The 25,745-nt window shown below is 37.2% G+C and overlaps 1 protein-coding gene across 4 annotated transcripts in view; it reads left to right on the top strand.

The window, feature by feature from the left end:
- Positions 1-25,745, top strand: part of LOC133665454 (A-kinase anchor protein 13-like) — a 364,315-nt gene that overhangs the window by 113,487 nt on the left and 225,083 nt on the right. For all 4 annotated transcript variants that reach the window (XM_062070780.1, XM_062070772.1, XM_062070757.1 and 1 more), the window contains exons 4-6: positions 1,369-1,523; positions 1,587-1,758; positions 13,339-13,522. In XM_062070780.1, the coding sequence (XP_061926764.1) occupies positions 1,369-1,523; positions 1,587-1,758; positions 13,339-13,522 (511 nt within the window). The remainder of the gene's footprint in view (positions 1-1,368; positions 1,524-1,586; positions 1,759-13,338; positions 13,523-25,745) is intronic.

Here is a 25,745-nt window from a genome sequence, read left to right as displayed (position 1 = left end):
AGCTGGACAGGACAAAAAAAATAAAAAAATAAAAAATAAAATAAACTTTTATTTTTTATTTGTGGCGGACGTAATTCTTTCGTGGCGGGCCGCCACAAATAAATTAATGTGTGGGAAACACTGCATGCAGTTGTAACGTATACTTGCAGTAGATTCGTTATGGAAGCGCTGAAAACTACCAGTACAACACAAAAAGGTGAGGAGAAGACGCCGTCGAAGTAGAGGCACGTAAATAAAACACACCAAACGGCGCATCCTGTGTAAAACATAATCTATGCAACATTTTCACCAAAGAACCAACATTACATGTTATATAGACCAGTGTTTTTCAACCTTTTTCGAGCCAAGGCACACTTTTTTTCATTGGAAAAATCCAGAGGCACACCACTAGCGGAAAACATAAAGAAATAAAACTCAGTAGCCGATATTGACAGTAAAAAGTCGTTCTCGCAATTGTTGGATATAAATTCAAACCATAACCAAGCATGTATCAACATAGCTCTTGTCTCAAAGTAGGTGTACTGTCACCACCTGTCACATCACACCGTGACTTATTTGGAGTTTTTTTGGTGTTTTCCTGTGTGTAGTGTTCTTGTCTTGCGCTCCTATTTTGTTGTTGATTGTCATGTCATGTACGGATGTACTTTGTGGACGCCGTCTGCTGCTCCACAAGCTGTAAGTCTTTGCTGTCGTCCAGCATTCTGATTTTGTTTACTTTGCAGCCAGTTCTGTTTTAGTTTCGTTCTGCATAGCCTTCCCTAAGCTTCAATGCCTTTTCTTAGGGGCACTCGCCTTTTGTTTATTTTTGGTTTAAGCATTATATACCTTTTTACCTGCACTCTGCCTCCCGCTGTCGTCTGCATATTGTGATCACGACAAACCGCGTTCCCGACATCCACAAAGCAATTAGCTACCTGCTGCCACCTACTGATATAGAAGAGTATTACATGGTTTAGACAGCACAGGCACTCAAAAATTTATTTGCGCATCATAATTACTGGTTTGCAAAAAATATTTTTAACCCAATAAGGTGAAATTAGATCATCTCCCACGGCACACCAGACAATATCTCACTAGTGTGCCGCGGCACAGTGGTTGAAAAACACTGATGTAGACCACAAGGAAGTGTTTTACAAGTAGAAAAAAAATCATAACATGACACCTTTAATGCGCCTTATAAAACCTTTTGTATGAAAGTAGACCTGAATAGATTTGCTAAACGGCAGTCCACTATAATCTGGTGTGCCCTATGGTCTAAAAAATAGGGTACACATGGTGGTTTATCGTAGCTCACTATTAACTGATTGAAGTGTCAGAGTTTTAATGACAAATGGCCTAAAGGCAACTTTCCTTGTGTCCTTCCTCCAGCTCACGACTGTTGCGAGGAAGTGTCGGTCACCCTGTGCTCGGTCTCCTGCGGCGAGCCGGAGGCCCGCGGGGATCTGAAGACGCACCCGGCTCCTTTGGCCGAGCATCGCTTCAGCTTTGTTCAGGACATGGCGTTCGACATGGCCCAGTTACTGGTGAGTCCTCACGCGGCGCTCCCAAAAAACGGAGGTCGTCAAATTCACCGTTTCTCCGCCCAGGTGAGCACGGTGGGCCGGACCGACGGCCTGGACGCGGCGCTGCTCCTGGACGAGTTTCACATCCCCGTGCGGGAGTGCGAGCGTCTGGATGAGAGTTTGGCCCTGGCCCTCCACCACATCCCGCTTCCCCCGGGATGGAGCCTGCTGGGGAACAAGCACACCAACGACACCGGTAAGGGCTGGCGTTTAAGGTTAGGTATTGTCATATTTGATCAGGAAAGTTCTATACGGTACCCCGCCTTCTGCACGAATGCAGCTGAGATAGACTCCAGCACCCCCCGCCACCCAAAAAGGGACAAGCGGTAGAAAATGGATGGATGGATGGAAAATGTATAGGTAGAGTTTTTCGAATCCACCTTTGTTAGTCTTTCTTTCAATCAATCAAACTTTATTCATAAAGCGATTTTCATACATAAAAGAAATGCAACGCAAAGTGCTTTACAAGCTTAAAGGCCTACTGAAATGACATTTTTTTATTTAAACGGGGATAGCAGATCCATTCTATGTGTCATACTTGATCATTTTGCGATATTGCCATATTTTTGCTGAAAGGATTTAGTAGAGAATATCGATGATAAAGTTCGCAACTTTTGGTTGCTGATAAAAAAAAGCCTTGAATGTACCGGAAGTAGCGTGACGTCAACAGTTGAGAGGCTCCTCACATTTTCCTATTGTTTACAATGCAGCTAGAGCGATTTGGACCGAGAAAGCGACGATTACCCCATTAATTTGAGTGAGGATGACCGTTTCGTGGATGAGGAACGTGAGAGTGAAGGACTAGAATGCAGTGCAAGACATATCTTTTTTCGCTCTGACCGTAACTTAGGTACAAGCTGGCTCATTGGCTTCCACACTTTCTCCTTTTTCTATTGTGGATCACGGATTTGTATTTTAAACCACCTCGGATACTATATCCTCTTGAAAATGAGAGTCGAGAACGCGAAATGGACATTCACAGTGACTTTTATCTCCACGACAATACATCGGCGAAGCTTTTTAGCTACGAAGCTAACGTGATAGCACATCGGGCTTAACTGCAGATAGAAACAAAAGAAATAAACCCCTGACTGGAAGGATAGACAGAAGATCAACAATACTATTAAACCATGGACATGTAAATACACAGTTAATGCTTTCCAGGCTGGCGAAGCTTAACAATGCTGTTGCTAACGACGCCATTGAAGCTAACTTAGCAACCGGACCTCACAGAGCTATGCTAAAAACATTAGCTATCCACCTTCGCCAGCCAGCCCTCATCTGCTCATCAACACCCGTGCTCACCTGCGTTCCAGCGATTGACAGAGCGACGAAGGACTTCAGCCGATCATCTATGCGGTCGGCGGCTAGCGTCGGATAGCGTGTCTGCTATCCAAGTCAAAGTCCTCCTGGTTGTGTTGCTGCAGCCAGCCGCTAATACACCGATCCCACCTACAGCTTTCTTCTTTGCAGTCTTCATTGTTCATTAAACAAATTGCAAACGATTCACCAACACAGATGTCCAGAATACTGTGGAATTTTGCGATGAAAGCAGAGCTTTTTTGTATTGGATACAATGGTGTCCGAATACTTCCGTTTCAACCATTGACGTCACGCGCATACGTCATCATACATAGACGTTTTCAACCGGAAGTTTAGCGGGAAATTTAAAATTGCACTTTATAAGTTAACCCGGCCGTATTGGCATGTGTTACAATGTTAAGATTTCATCGTTGATATATAAACTATCAGACTGCGTGGTCGGTAGTAGTGGCTTTCAGTAGGCCTTTAAAGCATTTATCGGCCGATAATATCGGCAGCCCGATATTATCGGACATCTGTAATTTTTAGTCAACAAAATAACGGACAGAATCCCCGATTTGGATATGAATACATGTTTTTGTGCGACCTTGCATAACAGAAGGACTCAAACAAGCCGCAAAGTTTCTCATCAAATGTGCTAAATCACCGCTGAGTGCAGGCCTGACGGAACACCGGCACTTTATAAACCCCAACAGCAATAAACTCCACCTATGTCATACGTCGGAGGCATTAATCACATCAAGTCTCAGAGCCTGCAATAATGATAATGCGACGCACTCCTCTGCTGCCAAAAGCGTGTAAACAACAAAGCGCGACAGCATGAATCCTTAATGGATGACGTCTCGCCGACCAGGATGATGAACACCGTCTGCTGCCTCTCGACAGCAGCCGGGGGGGTGCAAATAAAGGACTGTCAGTGCAAACTAAATGACATCTCTAATGAAACGAAGATGTCTCTCCCGCCACGGAGTCTGATGGAAACCAAACAAACATATTTGAGCGATAAAGTCTTGGCGCTATCGACTCGCTGAGAGGCGGAATAAAACCGACATGTTGGGGAGCGGTTAGAGCGCTGGCATTGTTTGGGTTTTTTTTTTTTGTCATGTTGATAGCTGCAGTTTAAAGTTGGATCTTTGGCAGTGGGAGCCCACTCCCACTTCTTATTTGTTATCGGCAGACACCTCATCACACTGTCAGCGATGACTGGGATAAGATCCTCAAGTGTCCGCAGGTGCGACAGCTCCTTTCAGACTCCCCCAGCTCGGCGAGTAGCAGTCTCGTGAGTGACGTCGGCGCTAATAGGCCGCGTCTCGCCATGTGTCAGCGCCTCCGTGGAAGACACTCTCGGCTCGCCGGCGATCTCAAGATGAGTGGGACTCCGCTCGCCGTTTATCAGCTCTGTCAGATAATGGATGGCGGCGGACTACAGGTGGCGGGCGCTTATTTCACTCGGCTGTCCCTCCGTGTCAGCGCCGAGTGGAAAATTCGACATTTAATCTGAGAATGTGTGACATGAATAAATGTGTGAAAAATGTCTGACAATGAAACTCTGGGGTTTATTAACAGCGCCGACATATGCGGACCCTTTCCAGAAAAAGGTGTATCAGGCGTGTGATTTTTCCGTTTATAGTCGGAAATCCATCCTTTTTTATCTTTGTATAGATATAAAAAAGTACACTACCGTTCAAAAGTTTGGGGTCACCCAAACAATTTTGTGGAATAGCCTTAATTTCTAAGAACAAGAATAGACTGTCGAGTTTCAGATGAAAGTTCTCTTTTTCTGTCCATTTTGAGCGTTTAATTGACCCCACAAATGTGATGCTCCAGAAACTCAATCTGCTCAAAGGAAGGTCAGTTTTGTAGCTTCTGTAACGAGCTAAGCTGTTTTCAGATGTGTGAACATGATTGCACAAGGGTTTTCTAATCATCAATTAGCCTTCTGAGCCAATGAGCAAACACATTGTACCATTAGAACACCGGAGTGATAGTTGCTGGAAATGGGCCTCTATACACCTATGTAGATATTGCACCAAAAACCAGACATTTGCAGCTAGAATAGTCATTTACCACATTAGCAATGTATAGAGTGTATTTCTTTAAAGTTAAGACTAGTTTAAAGTTATCTTCATTGAAAAGTACAGTGCTTTTCCTTCAAAAATAAGGACATTTCAATGTGACCCCAAACTTTTGAACGGTAGTGTATTTTCCGTTTTTGTTCCTTTTTTCCGCACTGCAAAAAGTCAGTTTTCAAAAACAAGAAAAAAAAGCTGCAAGCAGCGATGGACGGGACCGACTTTGAGGGCTCATAAAATCCAAACTTGAGCAGTAGTTAAAACTCTTTCATCAACTTTTAATCAGAAGGGTTCAATCAAAAAAAAATAAAAAAAAAAAATTTAAAAAAAAATAAAATTTGTGGCGGACGCAATTAGGGATGATACCCGAAACCGGTTTTCCCGGTTGTTTGATAAGAAAAGAACCGAGTCCTCGGACTCGAATCCCTTTTTGAGAACCGGTACCCGTTATCGAGACCACTATAGTAAAGGAAAAGAGTTGATTCTTTATTCGAATCCCGTCCCGGCCAGAAAATGCTCCGTGGGACATCACAAGAATTGACGTCACGTAGCTCAGTCATTAGGCGCAGATAGCGAAAGCAGGAAAACAATGGACGGGAAAAAGCGCTCCAAGGTGTAATAAAGTTCAAAACAAAAGCTATCATCCATCGAATAACTTTACTGAGAGATTTTAGCAGGGTAAAACACATGACGAACACTTTTACGACCAACCGGAAACATAGCAACCAGGCTAGCAACGCACCTCCTTTACGGCAGCTGTCGCAACGTTCTTAATGCAACCGCAGCACATACATATATATACAACATATCTCCCTTTTTTAACTTTTGTTTTTCTTTCCTTGTAAACAAAACAAAATCACACTGTAGATGTGTTGTCTGTCTAATTATAAATAATGCAGACGAGGCGTGTTGGCTGAGTTCTTGACGTTTACTTTCACAGCGTGGCAACATGCAACACTTTTCGGGGCTACCGCGCATGCTCGTAACTCCCGTTGCATGATGGGTAGTGTAGTTGTTATATTCTCTCGCTCATAACATGTTTCCCCCTATAAAGAAATAATGTTAACTCAATAAAGTGTATTTCTTTTTTTAGCTTTAACTTTTCATTTTTTAGCATTGTAACCACATTTGCAAACAACTTTTCTCTTCATAGAATTTTCTTTCAATAAAGAAATAAAGTGCAAAAATGTCAAAGCATCATAACAAACAGTTATGTCAAATAGCAGCAGAAGTGCACTTTTTGGAGAGCTGTATTATTTTCAGTTTTGTGCCCAAGGGACTGATTTTATTTAACACTATATTATTATTTATACACCTATAGTGATCACAGAGACAGGTTGTTTTTGTGTTACTGTATATATTTGTTTCTCTGAAAAATCCCACTTAATATACTTTGGGTAACAACAGTCAATATTTATTTATTTTATTTTATTTTTTTAGGTGGGTAACAGTCAATATTTATTTATTTATTACATTTTATTTTTTTATTATATAATAAAAGTGAGCTTTTGTTAAACCAAATATTGTGTGTTTTTTTCCATATACAACAACCTATCTGGACTCGATAAGAGAATCGATAAGGAATCGGTTCGATAAGAGGATTCGATAATAGGCTCGAACTCGATAATTCCTTATCAAACATCATCCCTAGACGCAATTCTTTCGTGGCGGGCCGCCACAAATGAATGAATGTGTGGGGAACACTGGTTTATGCTAAGTATTTGCTTCACGCAGCCTTGTCTACGTAAGTCTTGTTAAAATTTCATGCCACAGTTTCGTGAGGTTTCCTGTCTATAGTTCCATGTTTCCTGCCCTAAGTTTTTGCCTTAGTTTCCGCGTGCGATAGGCCTTTGTTTTGTAAGTTGGATTATTTTGGATAATTAAATCAAGTAGTCCGTTTGCATCCCGGGGGAACAAACCTCGCAGTAAGCTGTGAAAACCATGTCGTGGCAGTTTAAAACATTCATACCCTGTAAAATTTGGGCTGATTTCTTCACAGTATTCAACATTTTTGAAATCCTGTTTTTGTGGGTTTTGTGAGCTGGAGACCCAAATTATGTACAAATAAACAACTAGATACTTGACATCGTTTAACTTGTGGCCCTGAATATATAATCTATGGAAGTTTAACATTTGGAATGGAAATATGGAAATAAATACACTTTTCCATGATATTCAAATTTTTTGGGAAAGGGTCTGTGGTGTGTTTGCTTATCATTATACCGACAGTTTCCCCACAGTTCTGGGAACCTTAACACTGTCATCCGAAAAGTGCTTGCAGACACAACCACCCCAAAAGCCCGCCATCGGAAAGATTAACAAAATAACAGCCCTGAAGACCAGTTATCCAGACAAAAATCTGTTTATCATGACAGGATGCACCAAGAAGTCTGGAGGACTCCGCAAGGTCGGGCATTTTGGCTTGAAGTGGTTGTTTTGGACACAATCCAGGGGTCATCCTGTCACAGACTCCTCGCAGGGAGTTTACCCAAATGAGCCTAAATCAAAATCAGGAATGTCAGACGGATAGTCGATGATGAATAACAAAGGGTTTTCCGCTTATGCCAGAGGGTGTGGGCGGAGCCTTTAAATTGGCGCATAACACGAAACTCTCACTACGGTCTGAGTGTAATCAAACGGAGGGCTCGGCGATATGGCTGAAAACGCTATCAGGATGTAAAAGCTTTATGTCATCGGACAATGTAGATAATTATTGGTATTTTTTACGACTTATCGAAAATAAGGACTCGGAGAAAAATCTATTAAAAAATAATTAAAAAATGTAACCATCCTCTGAGTCTAATCCCCCCAGCTATCATTGCAGAAAGAAAATAGATATCACCACAAGCATGAAAACACTTGGGGTAAACAACATTTTAAATTCATATTGAACACTTGAACTTCAAAGTACAAAAATGACGATAAAAAGATATGATTGAGTAAAATTATTTCTTCACTTTCTGGGTTAATTGTCGTAAAACAAAAGTCAATTGTTGTATTTGTAAAAAAAAAAGGGGTCAGATATTATACATTTGTAACTTTTTTCTGCTGCTTTTCATTCATAATTTACTTGATGTTCATTGTTTTATTTGTATTTTATTCCTTTGTTTGATTTTTTTTTTTTAGAGATGTCCGATAACGGCTTTTTCGCCGATATCCGATATTCCGATATTGTCCAACTCCTAATTACCGATTACGATATCAACCGATACCGATATATACAGTCGTGGAATGAACACATTATTATGCCTAATTTTGTTGTGATGCCTCGCTGGGTGCATTAAACAATGTAACAAGGTTTTCCAAAATAAATCAACTCAAGTTATGGAAAAAAATGCCAACATGGCACTGCCATATTTATTATTGAAGTCACAAAGTGCATTATTTTTTTTTTTTAAATGCTTCAAAACAGCAGCTTGGAATTTGGGACATGGGGTAGGGGGTAGCGGGGGGTGTATATTGTAGCGTCCCGGAAGAGTTAGTGCTGCAAGGGGTTCTGGGTATTTGTTCTGTTGTGTTTATGTTGTGTTACGGTGCGGATGTTCTCCCTAAATGTGTTTGTCATTCTTGTTTGGTGTGGGTTCACAGTGTGGCGCGTATTTGTAACAGTGTTAAAGTTGTTTGTACGGTCACCCTCAGTGTGACCTGTATGGCTGTTGACCAAGTATGCATTGCATTCACTTGTGTGTGTGTATATATTATATCAATCAATCAATCAATCAATCAATGTTTATTTATATAGCCCTAAATCACAAGTGTCTCAAAGGGCTGTTATATGACTGGGCCGACACGCAAAGGCAGTGCCTTTAAGGTTTATTGGCACTCTGTACTTCTCCCTACGTCCGTGTACACAGCGGCGTTTTAAAAAGTCATACATTTTACTTTTGAAACCGATACCGATAATTTGGAAACCGATACCGATAATTTCCGATATTACATTTTAAAGCATTTATCGGCCGATAATATCGGCAGTCCGATATTATCGGACATCTCTAGTTTGTACATTGGAAGTCAGTTGTTGTATTTGTGAAAAAAGGGGGCAGATATTTTACGTTTTTAAGTTTTTCAGCTCCGTTTCATTCATAATTTACTTGATGTAGATTGTTTTGTTTGTATTTCATCCCTTTGTTTGATTTTTTTAATGAATAAAATAAACAAACTCACCAAAAAAATTAAGACGTAAGAAATGCTTAGTAAATAAAGTATTACAAAATAGTGCGAAATGTAAATATGCGTTCATACTGCAGGGTAGGATGTCCAATTCAGGTTTTTTTTTTGTCAAATTCGATCATTACAACAAAAAAAAAATGCAATTTCTAATGTGAATGCAATCTGACCCGCATGCGGACATGACACACTGTAAACGGAAGTAAACGTAGCTCCAGTTCTAGTCGGTCTCAGTACTGGCACAGTCGTGGCAATTTCAAGCATGTTGTGCATTTAAAGTCAACATTTTTCTGAACCCAATTATTGCGCGTAGAGAATTAAGAAGGAAGAGGACGAGTATTTTGGCTCTGGCAGTTTTACGGGGTAGTTTGGTGGAATTTTCACGTGATGTCCTATAACATTATTTTCACCTATTTTCTCGCTCCCTTGTCAACTATTTTTCTGTAACCGTCTATTTCGGCGAATAATTATGACACTTAACGCTTTGGCATGACGTTCTGGTCGGATGAATGCGACGGGAGCTTTCACATTGAAGACACGTCGCATATCAATCCAATTTATTTCCACATACGAAAGAGGCCTGGGTCGGACATGACAAGGTGTCAAACTCATTTTAGCTCAGGGGCCGCATGGAGGAAAATATGTGCACACGCGGGCCGGACTATTAAAATCATGGCATTAAAAATTAAAAAATAAAGACAACTTCAGATTGCTTTATTTGTCTTACTTTGGCCAAAAATAGAACAAACACATTCTGAAAATATTACAATCAAAATATAGAAAAAAAATACCCGGCAGCGGTAAAGTTTAGATCCATGAAGGAAGGAAGAAAGTGAATGAATGTTTATAACTGAATAAAAAGGTGTTTTCTTTTGTATTATTTTTTTAATGAATTAAGCAACGTGTATGACAACCGTTTTCCAAAACACAATATAGAATGTGTGATATAACAGGATAATGCATACATTTATGCATTATCCTGATACCGAAGTACATGTCAAACTACTTCCATAACGTAAATGACCGCCATAACCACAACACCAGGGGGAGCTCCACAAACCACGTCAAACCCAGATTCCGATCTAACAAAGGTCTTAACTCATTCTCCTTCTATGCCACATCCATGTGGAATGCACTCCCAACAGGTGTAAAAGAAAGTGCATCTCTATCCTCCTTCAAAACCGCATTAAAAGAACACCTCCAGTCAACTACAACCCTAAACTAACACCCTCCCCCCACCACATCCCACCTCCCCGGATTGTAAATAATCAAATGTATATACTTGTTCTTATGCTTTCTGATCTCACTATGTTCACTGCTCGCTGTACATATCCAGTGTTTCCCATAAACTGCCAAGATACCTGTGGCGGTGGGGGCGTGGCTATGGGCGTGGTCACCATGACATAATCGAGTAATTTGCATGGTTTACTACAATGATATGATTTTCTCTAAAAAGGCTAAAAAAAATGTATACTTACTAATTAATAACAGTTTTGTTTTAAACTTCCATCCATCCATCCATTTTACAATATAATTACAACACTTTATGTACATATTTATATACAGATTTGAACAATAAGTTATTCACTGAAATATATTTATTAATTGTGGTTCTTACAAAAAATATATCTTATAAAATATAAAAGCTAAAATGTCTCTTAAAGCTCTGCCCCTTTAATTAGTGCATACTAAATCATTTAACTTTAGCCTACTACTACAACCATATTATTTACCAGCAACATAAAGTGAAACAGAGGCAGAGGTGTCCTGCCACAGTCAGTAACAAATAAACAGAAAACAGTAGTGGTCAAATACAAATAAGGCAACAAGAGAAGTATCCTACACTTCTCTTTTGTAAAGTAAATCTGAACAGCCTATATGGGCATCTACATCAACTATATGATTTGCCTGAGAAGCTGGACAGGACAAAAAAAAATACATATATATATATTTTTTTTTAAATTTTTTAAAAATTTTTTTTATTTGTGGCGGACGTAATTCTTCTGTAGTGGGCCGCCACAAATAAATGAATGTGTGGGAAACACTGATATCCTACCAAGTCAGACCTACACTGTTACAATGTCCATTTCTCAGATGATATAATTGTTGATGACTGAAGTATGCTGATAGCAACCCAACCTAACCCCCTCCACATCCCACCCCCCGGATTGTGAATAATGTAAATAATTCAATGTATATACTCTGATGATTAACTTGTGTGATGACTGTATTATGATGATAGTATATATTTGTACCATGAATTGATTAAGGTGGACCCCGCTTTAAACAAGTTGAAAAACTTATTCGGGTGTTACCATTTAGTGGTCAATTGTACGGAATATGTACTGTACTGTGCAGTCCACTAATAAAAGTTTCAATCAATCAATCAATCAATCAATCAATCATTTGTTTTCAAAACGGTTACATAAAAGTGGGACCCCATTTTTATGACTTGATGGTGTCCCTGGGACCCCATATTGAAAATTCCTATCGCCAACACTGATGGAGTATTGGTGCGTGCAAAGCAGCAGCAGGTGGCTGTGGCCTGCGGGCCGCTTCTAATACTAATCAAATATCATCCATAGATCAGGGGTGTCCAAAGTGCGGCCCCCAGCTAATTGTTTACCGGCCTGCCACACATTCTGGAAATGCTATTGCAAAAATAAAAATGAATGAGGTGAAATGTAATGAGAAAAGTTGCAATGTTGACACAAAGCTGCCGTGCAGGCTGTTTTTTTTCTTCTTTTGTCTTTCTTTATTTTTCTTTTTTTGCCATTGCTCCCAAAAAAAAAAATAATGACAAAAAAATCCATGTTATAATGAATCAGGGGTTACCCACATATGTGGTCCTCTCCAAGGTTTCTCACAGTCATTCAAACCGACGTCCCACTGGGGTGAGTTTTTCCTTGCCCGTATGTGGGCTCTGTACCGAGGATGTCGTTGTGGCTTGTGCAGCCCTTTGAGACACTTGTGATTTGGGGCTATATAAATAAACATTGATTGATTGATTGATTGAATTATTTTCAAGGCTCCAATTACTTCAAATATTTCACTTTAAAATGTTTTATGTGATAAATATTGCATATGTTGTGTAGTTGCCATACAAAAACATCAACGTTTTATTTGACAAAAGAGCATAAAACAAACAAAATAATAGTTCAAACGTAAAATGGACAGATATTTGAAGTTGATCTCGTAACTCAAGTGTTGAAAGTAACAGAAAAACCTAATAAAAACATATCACTTTATGAGATATTTTGGATCCCAAATATATCTAGTGGTATTTTATTTATCTTTTCACTGTGATTACTCAAAAATATTAAGGAATTAAAATCCATGCATTATTGATCTTTTATGGCTCTAATTACTAAATACTGCATATTTCAGTTTTACTATAAAAAACAAAGTTGTTTTTGACATAAAAGCCATAAAACCTTTTTTTTATTACTTTATATCGACTTGAAGTTGATATAGAGATTTACTATAAATAAAAAAAAATAATAATAATTTGACTTATTTTTAACAATGTAATGACTGAGACCCTTCATGGTCCCCGGGACCCCTAAAGGTAAAATAAATAAAAAAATCCATATATTTTTGTTATGGATTAAAAATGAAAAATATCCAAATGGCCCCCACATGCTTTAATTTTTCTGTGTGCGGCCCTCAGTGGAAAAAGTTTGGACACCCCTGCCATAGATGATTAGTTTGCAGGCCGGGTCTGGCCCGTGTGCCTTGACTTGGACTCCCCTGCGATACAGGTTGCATATGGGCAAACAAATCGGAATTGACCTGCATTGTGAATAAGGGGAGAAGAAGTATTTTCTGCAGGTTTAGTGCCAGGAAGTTACAGCTGTGCTCTAAAAGGTGAGCGCGGGTATTGGCGGTCTTGGTGGGTACGAGTGCCTTGCCTCATTGGTCTGACTATGGTCTCTTTTTAAAAAAAAATCTAAATACATGCCATAATGTCCAGGTGACTTTTCCTCTTTTATCCACAATTTCTTCATTCTGACTTTCTCTTCTCACTCCAGAGAGCGAGTGCCTTTGTTCATGCAACCAACCTTGCTTTTGCAACTTCTGTATTTTTTTAAAACATTTTATCGAACATATTTTTTAATTGATATCAATTATGTGTCTATCATGATGTATACTGATATCGTTTGATCGCCCATCCTCATTAAAACGTGTGCATTTCTGTCCTTTGTTCTTTTCAGATCCGGTTCCCCGCGAGACCCTGCTGCATTTTTCCGCCCGCCGGGGCCTCCATCGCGTCACAAACTTCCTGTTGCGACAGCCGGGAGCCGGGGAAGCCGTGCGACTGGCCAACCGGCAGGGCCACACCCCCGCCGCCGTCGCTGCGATGCGGGGCCACGACGCCCTCCACGAGCTCCTGGCACAGTGAGTCCCCAGCTTGTTTGAAGATGTGGTTTTTTCACAGACCGTTCAGTTCTACATGAACAATCCTTCATTTAATCCACAAACCCCCGGGGAGGGACTGGACTATTTTGTCCTAGCAAGGGTTCGGAAGAATCGGAACTCCCACACGTGTTAAATGATAAACAGGTGACCCGAAACATGTCAAGAAAAAATATACCCTCAAAAAACTGAAGAGTAGTGATTTCAGTTGGTTTTTTTGTCAGTGGGAATAAACAATGATTTATTTATTGTATGTAAACATAAACCTAGGGTGCTAAGACCCTGGTCACATGACGAAAAATACATTTAAAGGCCTACTGAAATGACATTTTTTTATTTAAACGGGGATAGCAGATCCATTCTATGTGTCATACTTGATCATTTTGCGATATTGCTATATTTTTGCTGAAAGGATTTAGTGTAGAACGACGACGATAAAGTTTGCAACTTTTGGTCGCTGATAAAAAAAAGCCTTGCGTGACGTTGTCAGTTGTTCACTTCCTCATATTTTCCTTTTGTTTTCAACGCAGCTAGAGCTATTCGGACCGAGAAAGCGACGATTACCCCATTAATTTGAGCGAGGATGAAAGATTTGTGGATGAGGAACGTTAGAGTGACGGACTAGAATGCAGTGAAATATATATCTTTTTTCGCTCTGACCGTAACTTAGGTACAAGCTGGCTCATTGGATTCCACACTCTCTCCTTTTTCTATTGTTGATCACGGATTTGTATTTAAAACCACCTCGGATACTATATTCTCTTGAAAATGAGAGTCGAGAACGCGAAATGGACATTCACAGTGACTTTTGTCTCCACGACAATACATCGACGAAGCTCTTTAGCTACGGAGCTAACGTGATAGCATCTGTCTCAAATGCAGATAGAAACAAAATAAATAAATCCCTGACTGGAAGGATAGACAGAAGATCAACAATACTATTAAACCATGTTCATGTAACTACACGGTTAATAATTCTCAGCCTGGCAAAGCTTAACAATGCTGTTGCTAACGACGCTAAGGCTAACTTAGCAACCGGACCTCACAGAGCTATGATAAAAACATTAGCGCTCCACCTACGCCAGCCAGCCCTCATCTGCTCATCAACACCCGTGCTCACCTGCGTTCCAGCGATCGACGGCGCGACGAAGGACTTCACCCCAACACAGATGCGGTTGGCGGCTAGCATCGGCTGGCGCGTCTGTTATCCAAGTTAGTCCTTCTTGTTGTGTTGCTACAGCCAGCCGCTAATACACCGATCCCACCTACAACTTTCTTCTTTGCAATCTCCATTGTTCATTAAACAAATTGCAAAAGATTCACCAACACAGATGTCCAGAATACTGTGGAATTATGAAATGAAAACAGAGCTTTTTGTATTGGCTTCAATGGGGAAGCCATACCTCTGTTCTCCTGGCTACGTCACGCGCATACGTCATCCTCCAAAGGCGTTTTCAACCGGAAGTTTAGCGGGAAATTTAAAATTGCACTTTATAAGTTAACCCGGCCGTATTGGCATGTGTTGCAATGTTAAGATTTCATCATTGATATATAAACTATCAGACTGCGTGGTCGGTGTAGTGGGTTTCAGTAGGCCTTTTAAGTGATATTATATGGTAAACCAGGGTATCAAAATAATTTTCATTGAGGGCCACATCGCCTTCAAGGGGCCGCTAAATGTATAATTGGCTCAAGATATAATACACAATTACCTATGCATTTGATTATTTGATTGTTGTTCATACTCATGGATGGATAACTTGCTTTTAAATCATAAGTCTAAGTAACAAGCGGATATTTATGTATTTATTTGTATTTTAAATGTACAAACTAATTATAATACACTATATAATAAGTAGGGGTGCTCAAAATCAAATCACATCATTTTTGAAAATTTTATGGATTCCAATTCTAAATTGATTCATAATTTTCCAAAAGGTATTAAAAAATTAATAAATACTTACAAAAAATGTTTTAAAAACATTTAAAAAAAGACATTTTTGGCCATCTCCATGCTTACCGTATTTCCTTGAAATACTTCTATATCGATGCTTTTCTTCAAAAGGAGCTGGCATGGACTCATTTATACCTAAAGGTAAGACAATAATAATGTTTTTTTTTATTAAATGTGCTTTTCATGATAAGGTAAGCGCTGGAGTGAGAAGAGGTTTTAAAATAATTAGCGCATGCTTGGCGATCCCGCAGGCTTCTGGTAAGTGCCGGAGTGACAGGAGGTTTTAAATTAATTAGCGCCCCTGCGGCTATTCAAGGAAATGCGGTACTCGCTGCACGTGTATGTCATACGTCGGCAACCAAAAGATAGTTCGACATGTACAAGACATACAAGGAACCAAAATTATGTTTTCAACACAGTCCCGCTCAAGAGCAGACAAACATTACAAGGAGACAGAACAGGACTTCCGGCGCCCCTTAAAAAGATGGGGAAACAGGTAAACATTTGGGAGGGGGGGTAAAAAATATTCAGTCTGAGGGGCTCCAGACTGAGACCAGGAAAAAAAAACCTCAATAGACATAGCACACATAAACAAGTTACAAAGAACTCACAAGACTTGCAACAGTTAATGTATTATTATAAATAAAGTCAATGCGGCCCTCTGAGGGCAACCATAACTGCGATGTGGCCCTCAGTGAAAACCAGTTTGACACCCCTGATTTAGTGGTACACGTATCACTGTTTAAAAATCACAAGTTTCCCCCTCATTGTTCTCTGTAGACCAATACATCATACTAGTGTTATCCCGATACCAACATTTTGGTTACAAAATGTATTTCGATACTTTTCGGTACTTTTCGATGCTTTTCTAAATAAAGGGGACCACAAAAAATTGCAATATTGGCTTTATTTTAACAACAAATCTTACGGTAAAATTAAACATATGTTTCTTATTGCAAGTTTGTCTTCAAATAAAATAGTGAACATACTAGACAACTTGTCTTTTAGTAGTAAGTAAACAAACAAAAGGCTCCTATTTAGTCTGCTGACATTTTCCATTGTATTATTTTGTCAAAATTAGTAAGAACAAGCGGTAGAAAATGAATTATTAATATACTTGTTTATTTACTGTTACAATCTGCTTACTTTCTATTTCAATATGTTCTTTCTACACTTCTGTTAAAATGTAATAATCACTTATTCTTCTGTTGTTTGGATGCTTTACATTAGTTTTGGATGATACCACACATTTAGGTATCAATTCGATACCAAGTAGTTACAGGATCATACATTGGTCATAATTTAAGTCCTCATGTGTCCAGGAACATATTTCCTGAGTTTATAAACATAATATATTTTTTTTTTAAACGGAAAAAAAGATTTTGTGATGCTAAAAAAACGGTACTTTTTAGAGGCGGTATAGTACCGAATATGATTCCTTAGTATCGCGGTACTATACTAATACCGGTACAAACCTACATCATACATCATTTTAAATACACGTAAATGCTTTATATCATTTGACGATGTAATTATTGGTATTTTTAGGACTTATCGAAAATAAGGACTCTGAGAAAAATCTATAAAAAATTATTTAAAAATGTAACCATCCTCTGATTGTAATCCCCTCAGCTATTATTGCAGAAAGAAAATAAATATCACCACAAGCATGAAAACACTCGAGGTAAACAACATTTTAAATTTATATTGAACACTTGAACTTTTAAAATGAAAGTACAAAAATGACGACGAAAAGATATGATTGAGCAAAATTATTTCTTCACTTTCTGGATTAATTGTCGTAAAACGAAATAATGGGTTGGAAGTCAATTGTTGTATTTGTGAAAGAAGGGGGCAGATAATATACGTTTTTAACTTTTTTCTACTCCTTTTCATTCATAATTTACTTCATGTTGATTGTTTTATTTGTATTTTATTCCTTTGTTAGATTTTTTCAATGAATAAAATTAGAGATGTCTGATAACATCGGCCGATAAATGCTTTAAAATGTAATATCGGAAATTATCGGTATCAGTTTTTTTTAATTATCAGTATGGGTTTTTATTTTTTTATTTCTTTATTTTTATTAAATCAACATAAAAAACACAAGATACACTTACAACCCAAAAAAACCCCCTCCCCCATTTACACTCATTTACACTCATTCACACAAAAGGGTTGTTTTTCTGTTATTAATATTATGGTTCCTACATTATATATCAATATATATCAATACAGTCTGCAAGGGATACAGTCCGTAAGCACACATGGTTGTGCGTGCTGCTGGTCCACTAATAGTACTAACCTTCAACAGTTAATTTTACTCATTTTCATTCATTACTAGTTTCTATGTAACTGTTTTTATATTGTTTTACTTTCTTTTTTATTCAAGCAATTTTTTAAAATTTATTTATCTTATTTTATTTTATTAATTTTTTATAAAAGCACCTTATCTTCACCAAACCTGGTTGTCCAAATTAGGCATAATAATGTGTTGATTCCACGACTGTATATATCAGTATCGGTTGATATCGGTTGATATCGGTATTGGTAATTAAAGATCAGTATCGGTTGATATCGGTATCGGTAATTAAAGAGTTGGACAATATCGGATATCGGCAAAAAGCCATTATCGGACATCCCTAAATAAAATAAACAAACTCAACAAAAAAAAGGAAGACGTAAGAAATGCTTAGTAAAGTATTACAAAATAGTGCTAAATGTAAATATGTGTTCACACTGCAGGGTAGGAGGTCCAATTCAGGTTTTTTTTACAAAAAAAATTCAATTTCTAATGTCAATGCAATCTGACCCACATGCGAATATGACACACTGCAGTGTTTACGGAAGTAAACATAACTCCAATTCTACACTGCAAAAACTGAAAACTAAGTAAGATGAAATATCTCAAATAAGGGTGATATTTGCTTATTTTCTGTCTGATAAGATCATTCGTCTCACTAAGCAGATTTGATGTTGTAGTGTTTTACTTGTTTTAAGGGTTTTGGTCCTAAATGATCTCAGTAAGATATTACAGCTTGTTGCTGAGATTTGATGACCTATATTGAGTAAAACATGCTTGAAACTAGAATATCAACTGATGCAAAGCTGTGTCATCAACACTCACAAGTATAAAACTACTTTTTTAAAGTAATAATGTCTTACTTCGAGCATGAAAAAAAAAAATCATGATGTATGCACATTATTATGTCAAGATAATGGCACTAGCATTTACTTAATTTAAGAATATTTTTCAACATATTGAGCAAAAAGGTCTCTTTTTTTTTTCTACCAAGAAAAGTGCACTAATTAGTGAGAATATACCTATTTTAAGGTATTTTGGGGTTCATTGAGGTTAGCTAATTAGGGACCGAGTCCCTTTGGGACAGAGGACCCTATTGAATTTCTAGCGTTTTATTATTATAATTATTATTATTTATTATTATACCGCCGCCTGTTTGAGCTGTAATTTGACCCCCTTCACATGCTTCAAAACTCACCAAATTGGACACACACATCAGGACTGGCGAAAATTGCGATCTAATCAAAAAACCTAACCCCAAACTCAAAATTGCGCTCTAGCGCCCCCTAGGAAGAAAACACAGACACAACTGGCTGTAACTCCCAGTACGAATGTCGTAGAGACATGAAACAAAAACCTCTATGTAGGTCCAGTGTTTCCCACACATTCATTTATTTGTGACGGCCCGCCACGAAAGAATTAAGGCCGCCACAAAAAAAAATAAATAAATAAATAATTTAATTTTTTTTTTTTTTTTTTTTTGTCCTGTCCAGCTTCTCAGGCAAATCATATAGTTGATGTGGATGCCCATATAGGCTGTTCAGATTTACTTTACAAAAGAGAAGTGTAGGATCAAGATTTTTGGAGCTCTTTTTGTTCAGTTGATCAGATGTTTGATGACGCTTTGTGTCTATCTACCACCACTACTGTTTTCTGTTCATTTGTTACTGACTGTGGCAGGACACCTCTGCCTCTGTTTCACTTTATGTTGCTGGTAAATAATATGGTTGTAGTAGTAGGCTAAAGTTAAATTATTTAGTATGCACTAATTAAAGAGGCTTTAAGAGACATTTTAGCTTTTATATTTTTATAAGATATATTTTTTGTAAGAACCACAATTAATAAATATATTTCAGTGAATAACTTATTGTTCAAATCTGTATATAAATATGTACATAAAGTGTTGTAATTATATCGTAAAATGGATGGATGGATGGACGTTTAACAAAACTGTTATTATTAATTAGTAAGTATACATTTTTTGAGCCTTTTTAGAGAAAATCACATCATTGTAGTAAATTATGCAAATTACTCGATGATGTCATGGTGACCACGCCCATAGCCACGCCCCCACCGCCACAGGTATCTTGGCAGTTTATGGGAAACACTGTAGGTCTCACTTAGACCTACATTTCATACACTGACAACCCCTAGGAAAAATCCCAGGAAGTTTGCAATTCCCCCATCAAAACAAAAGTTCTTATTATTATTTTACTTGTTTTGGAAAGTCTTGACAAGCCGAATTTTCTTGTTCTATTGGCAGATCATTTTGCTTAGTCCAAATAAAATACCCCTAATTTTTATATATATATTTGTTCTTGTTTTTGAACACTGACTCTTTGCAGTGTAGTACTGGCACAGTCGTGGCAATTTCAAGGGTGTCGTGCATTTAAAGTCAACATTTTCTGAACCCAATTATTGCGCGTAGAGAATTAAGAAGGAAGAGGACGAGTATTTTGGCTCTGAAAAAAAAAAAAGATTTTGTGATGCTAAAAAAACAGTACTTTTTAGAGGCGGTATAGTACCGAATATGATTCATTCGTATCGCGGTACTATACTAATACCGGTATACCTTACAACCCTACATAATACATCATTTTAAATACAAATAAACATGTTTTTTAATGTGTCCGAGTTGAGTGTTGGAGTTGTATGTTCATATGGTACGCCACAAGTCAATTGTTGGCCGTGATGATCTCAAAAATTGGCGAAAAAAAACTTAAGGGCACAGAGTTTCAGTATTTTTCCATTGGAAACCATAGAGATGGGGAAACTTATTCCACTTCACCAAAGTCTGGGTTACGACTTGTGTGTCTAATGATGTGTTGTACCACACACACACACACACACACACTGCAGGGCCGTGTCCACAGATTCAAAAGGCAAAGGGGGCATGTGTTCCTCCCTCCCCGACGAGCTAATGAGGTCAGATTGTTTTTATTGCGCAATATCAAGCAGCTGTTCAATGCACTGAGATACGGCTTCAAGCGGAGATCCTCTCCTAAGTTTCCCAGCTGCTCGGCCAGGGAAGTAAGACTTTGCCCGAGTCGCCACGCCGCCAGCTCACGGACCGAACGGCGCTCCAAAAACACGTCGGGTTCTTTTTCTGGGGACCAGTGGTGTCATTTCTCTCCTGGGGAGTGAGCTCACTGGCGGACCGGGGCCGCTGCAGTCCACCCACCAGCTGGGCGGTGTCCACTCGTGACAGAGAGTCTAGCACTCAGTGCTGCAAGAACTCCTGGAACTGAAAGGGAAGCAGGATGAGCACTATCCCGGTTTACCGTGTCACCTTTGAACCTACGTAATTAACCTTTAACACATTTTTATAGCCTGACTACTAAACCTTGTTAACCTCAGGGCCAAACTTTTCCACTACAATGGCCCACACAAATATTAACAGTGAATTATAGGGGTGTCAAAAAAAAATTCTGAATAATCACGATTAGAGATGACCTTGGAGACCTGCTGCGGATATGGGTACGGCCTGGCGCGAGATTTACACCGATATTATCGGCCGATAAATGCGTTAAAATGTAATATCGGAAATTATCGGTATCGGTTTTTTTATTATCTGTATCGTTTTTTTATTTTTATTTATTTTTTTTATTTTTTATTAAATCAACATAAAAAACACAAGATACACTTACAATTAGTGCATCAGCCCAAAAAACCTCCCTCCCCCATTTACACTCATTCACACAAAAGGGTTGTTTCTTTCTGTTATTAATATTCTGGTTCCTACATTATATATCAATATATATCAATACAGTCTGCAAGGGATACAGTCCGTAAGCACACATGATTGTGCGTGCTGCTGGTCCACTAATAGTACTAACCTTTAACAGTTAATTTGACTCATTTTCATTAATTACTAGTTTCTATGTAACTGTTTTTATATTGTTTTACTTTCTTTTTTATTCAAGAAAATGTTTTTAATTTATTTATCTTATTTTATCATTTTTTTTAAAAAAGGACCTTATTTTCACCATACCTGGTTGTCCAAATTAGGCATAATAATGTGTAAATTTCACGACTGCATATATCGGTTGATATCGGTATCGGTTGATATCAGTATCGGTAATTAAAGAGTTGGACAATATCGGAATATCGGATATCGGCAAAAAGCCATTATCGGACATCCCTAATCACGATACGTATTTGGAACGATTCTTAACCGATTAAAAAAATCAAAAATAGATTTAAAAATTATTATTATTATTATTTTTTTAAATCTGTCCTGTCCAGCCACTCAGGCAATCATATTGTTGATGTAGATCAGGGGTGTCCAAACTTTTTCCACTGAGGGCCTCACACTGAAAAATCAAAGCAAGCGGGGGCCATTTTGATATTTTTTTATTTTAAAAACCAATACAATATATGTACAAAAAATATACATTAAGGCCTCCACTCAGGCTTGATCCCGGGGACCCCAAAGGGTTTTGGTCCAAAAAATATTTAAAATGTGTCATTATTCACTATTATTATCTCTAGATCAGGGGTCACCAACGCGGTGCCCGCGGGCACCAGGTAGCCCGTAAGGACCAGATGAGTCGCCCGCTGGCCTGTTCTAAAAATAGCTCAAATAGCAGCACTTACCAGTGAGCTGCCTCTATTTTTTAAATTGTATTTATTTACTAGCAAGCTGGTCTCTCTTTGCCCGACATTTTTAATTCTAAGAGAGACAAAACTCAAATAGAATTTGAAAATCCAAGAAAATATTTTAAAGACTTGGTCTTCACTTGTTTAAATAAATTCATAAATTTTTTTACTTTGCTTCTTATAACTTTCAGAAAGACAATTTTAGAGAAAAAATACAACCTTAAAAATGATTTTAGGATTTTTAAACACATGTACCTTTTTACCTTTTAAATTCCTTCCTCTTCTTTCCTGACAATTTAAATCAATGTTCAAGTACATTTGTTTTTTTTATTGTAAAGAATAATAAATACATTTTAATTTAATTCTTCATTTTAGCTTCTGTTTTTTCGACGAAAAATATTTGTGAACTATTTCTTCAAACTTATTATGATTAAAATTAAAAAAGATTATTCTGGCAAATCTAGAAAATCTGTAGAATCAAATTTAAATCTTATTTCAAAGTCTTTTGAATTTATTTTAAAATTTTTGTTCTGAAAAATTTAGAAGAAATAATGATTTGTCTTTGTTAAAAATATAGCTTGGTCCAATTTGTTATATATTCTAAAAAAAATTGTAGATTGGATTTTAACCTATTTAAAACATGTCATCAAAATTCTAAAATTAATCTTAATCAGGAAAAAAATACTAATGATGTTCCATAAATTATTTTTTAAATTTTTTCAAAAAGATTCGAATTAGCTAGTTTTTTTCTTCTTTTTTTCGGTTGAATTTTGAATTTGAAAGAGTCGAAATTGAAGATAAAGTATGTTTCAAAATTTAATTGTCATTTTTTTCGTGTTTTCTCCTCTTTTAAACCGTTCAATTAAGTGTAAATATAATTAATTACTAATAATAACATAGAGTTAAAGGTAAATTGAGCAAATTGGTTATTTCTGGCAATTTATTTAAGTGTGTATCAAACTGGTAGCCCTTCGCATTAATCAGTACCCAAGAAGTAGCTCTTGGTTTCAAAAAGGTTGGTGACTCCTGCTCTAGATCAACATTAGGTCTATCTGTCAATATAACGTTTTTAAAGATTTAAGTCGTATGCTCGTTTTGTCAAAGAAAACCCTGTTTTTTTTATGGAAAAAAACACAAAATATGCAATATTTTCACCCAATAACATTTTTAAGAGTAATATTTCAGATTATATAATAATTGGAGCCTTAAAAAGGTCAATAACTCATAACACCATTGATTTTAATTCATTATTATCTTTTGAGCAATGACACTTAAAAACAAATCACACAAAAAATATTGGGGAACCAAAAGGGTCCTACTCATTAAAGTGTTAAAAAATAAATTATAAATTTTTTTTACTGTTTACTTTTAACACAATAATCTCGAGATCAACTTCAGATCTATCCGTCAATTATACGTTGTATTGTTGTTTATGTTTTTTGTTCGTTTTAGGCCCTTCTTTAAAAAAATAAATAAAAAAGCTCAATTTTTTTATATGGCAAACACAAAATATGCAACATTTTCCCCAAAAAATTTCTCAAAGTGCAATATTTAGTGTGACGTAATTGGAGCCTTGGATAGGTCGATAATTCATAATAACATTGGTTTTGATTCATTATTATTTTTTAAAGAAAGAAACAGCCTGCATGGCAGCTTTGTGTTATTAGAGTAAACATTGCAGCATTTTCTTGTTACATTTCACCTGTTTGCTCTTTCATACCACTTTTTATGTTTTTAATTTTTTTAATCGTGTTTTAAAATGGGCCGTGGGGCCATTAAAAAATGACCTGAGGGGCCGCAAATGGCCCCCGGGCCGCACTTTGGACATCCCTGATGTAGATGGTCATATCTGCTGTACAGAAGTGTTGGATACTTCTCTTGTTGAATATTTAGGAGCGAGGACATTTCACGACTGGACTTGTTGCACAGGTGGCATCCTATGACAGTTCCACGCTGGAAATCACTGAGAGCGGCCCATTCTTTCACAAATGTTTGTAGAAACAGTCTCCATGCCTAAGTGCTTGATATTATACAACGGGCCAAGTGATTAGGGCACCTGATTTCTCATCATTTGGATGGGTGGCCAAATACTTTTGGCAATATAGTGTATTTTAAAAAATAAATGTAATTTTTTTTTTAGGGATGTCCGATAATGGCTTTTTGCCGATATCCGATATTCCGATATTGTCCAACTCTTTAATTACCGAAACCGATATCAACCGATACCGATATATACAGTCGTGGAATTAACAGATTATTATGCCTAATTTGTAGGGATGTCCGATATTATCGGCCGATAAATGCGTCAAAATGTAATATCGGAAATTATCGGTATCGTTTTTTTTATTATCGGTATCGTTTTTTTTGTTTTTTTTTTAATTAAATCAACATAAAAAACACAAGATACGCTTACAATAAATGCACCAACCCAAAAAACCTCCCTCCCCCATTCACACTCATTCACACAAAAGGGTTGTTTCTTTCTGTTATTAATATTCTGGTTCCTACATTATATATCAATATATATCAATACAGTCTGCAAGGGATACAGTCCGTAAGCACACATGATTGTGCGTGCTGCTGGTCCACTAATAGTACTAACCTTTAACAGTTAATGTTACTAATTTTCATTAATTACTAGTTTCTATGTAACTGTTTTTATATTGTTTTACTTTCTTTTTTATTCAAGAAAATGTTTTTAATTTATTTATCTTATTTTATTTTATAATTTTTTTTAAAAAGTACTTTATCTTCACCATACCTGGTTGTCCAAATTAGACATAATAATGTGTTAATTCCACGACTGTATATATTGGTTGGTATTGGTATCGGTTGATATCGGTATCGGTAATGAAAGAGTTGGACAATATCGGAATATCGGATATCGGCAAAAAGCCATTATCGGACATCCCTACTAATTTGGACAACCAGGTATGGTGAAGATAACGTCCTTTTTAAAAAAATAAAATAAAATAAGATAAATAAATTAAAAACATTTTCTTGAATAAAAAAGAAAGTAAAAAAATATAAAAACAGTTACATAGAAACTAGTAATTAATGAAAATGAATAAAATTAACTGATATAGGTTAATACTATTAGTGAACCACAATCATGTGTTCTTACGGACTGTATCCCTGCAGACTGTATTGATATATATTGATATATAATGTAGGAACCAGAATATTAATAACAGAAAGAAACAACCCTTTTGTGTGAATGAGGGGAGGGAGGTTTTTTGGGTTGGTGCACTAATTGTAAGTGTATCTTGTGTTTTTTATGTTGATTTAATTACAAAAAAAAAAAAAAAAAAGAAGATACCGATAATAAAAAAAACGATACCGATCATTTC

Source organism: Entelurus aequoreus, linkage group LG02 (genome assembly GCF_033978785.1).
Source record: "Entelurus aequoreus isolate RoL-2023_Sb linkage group LG02, RoL_Eaeq_v1.1, whole genome shotgun sequence".
NCBI lineage: Eukaryota > Metazoa > Chordata > Actinopteri > Syngnathiformes > Syngnathidae > Entelurus > Entelurus aequoreus.
This window is presented reverse-complemented; position numbering and strand designations above follow the sequence as displayed.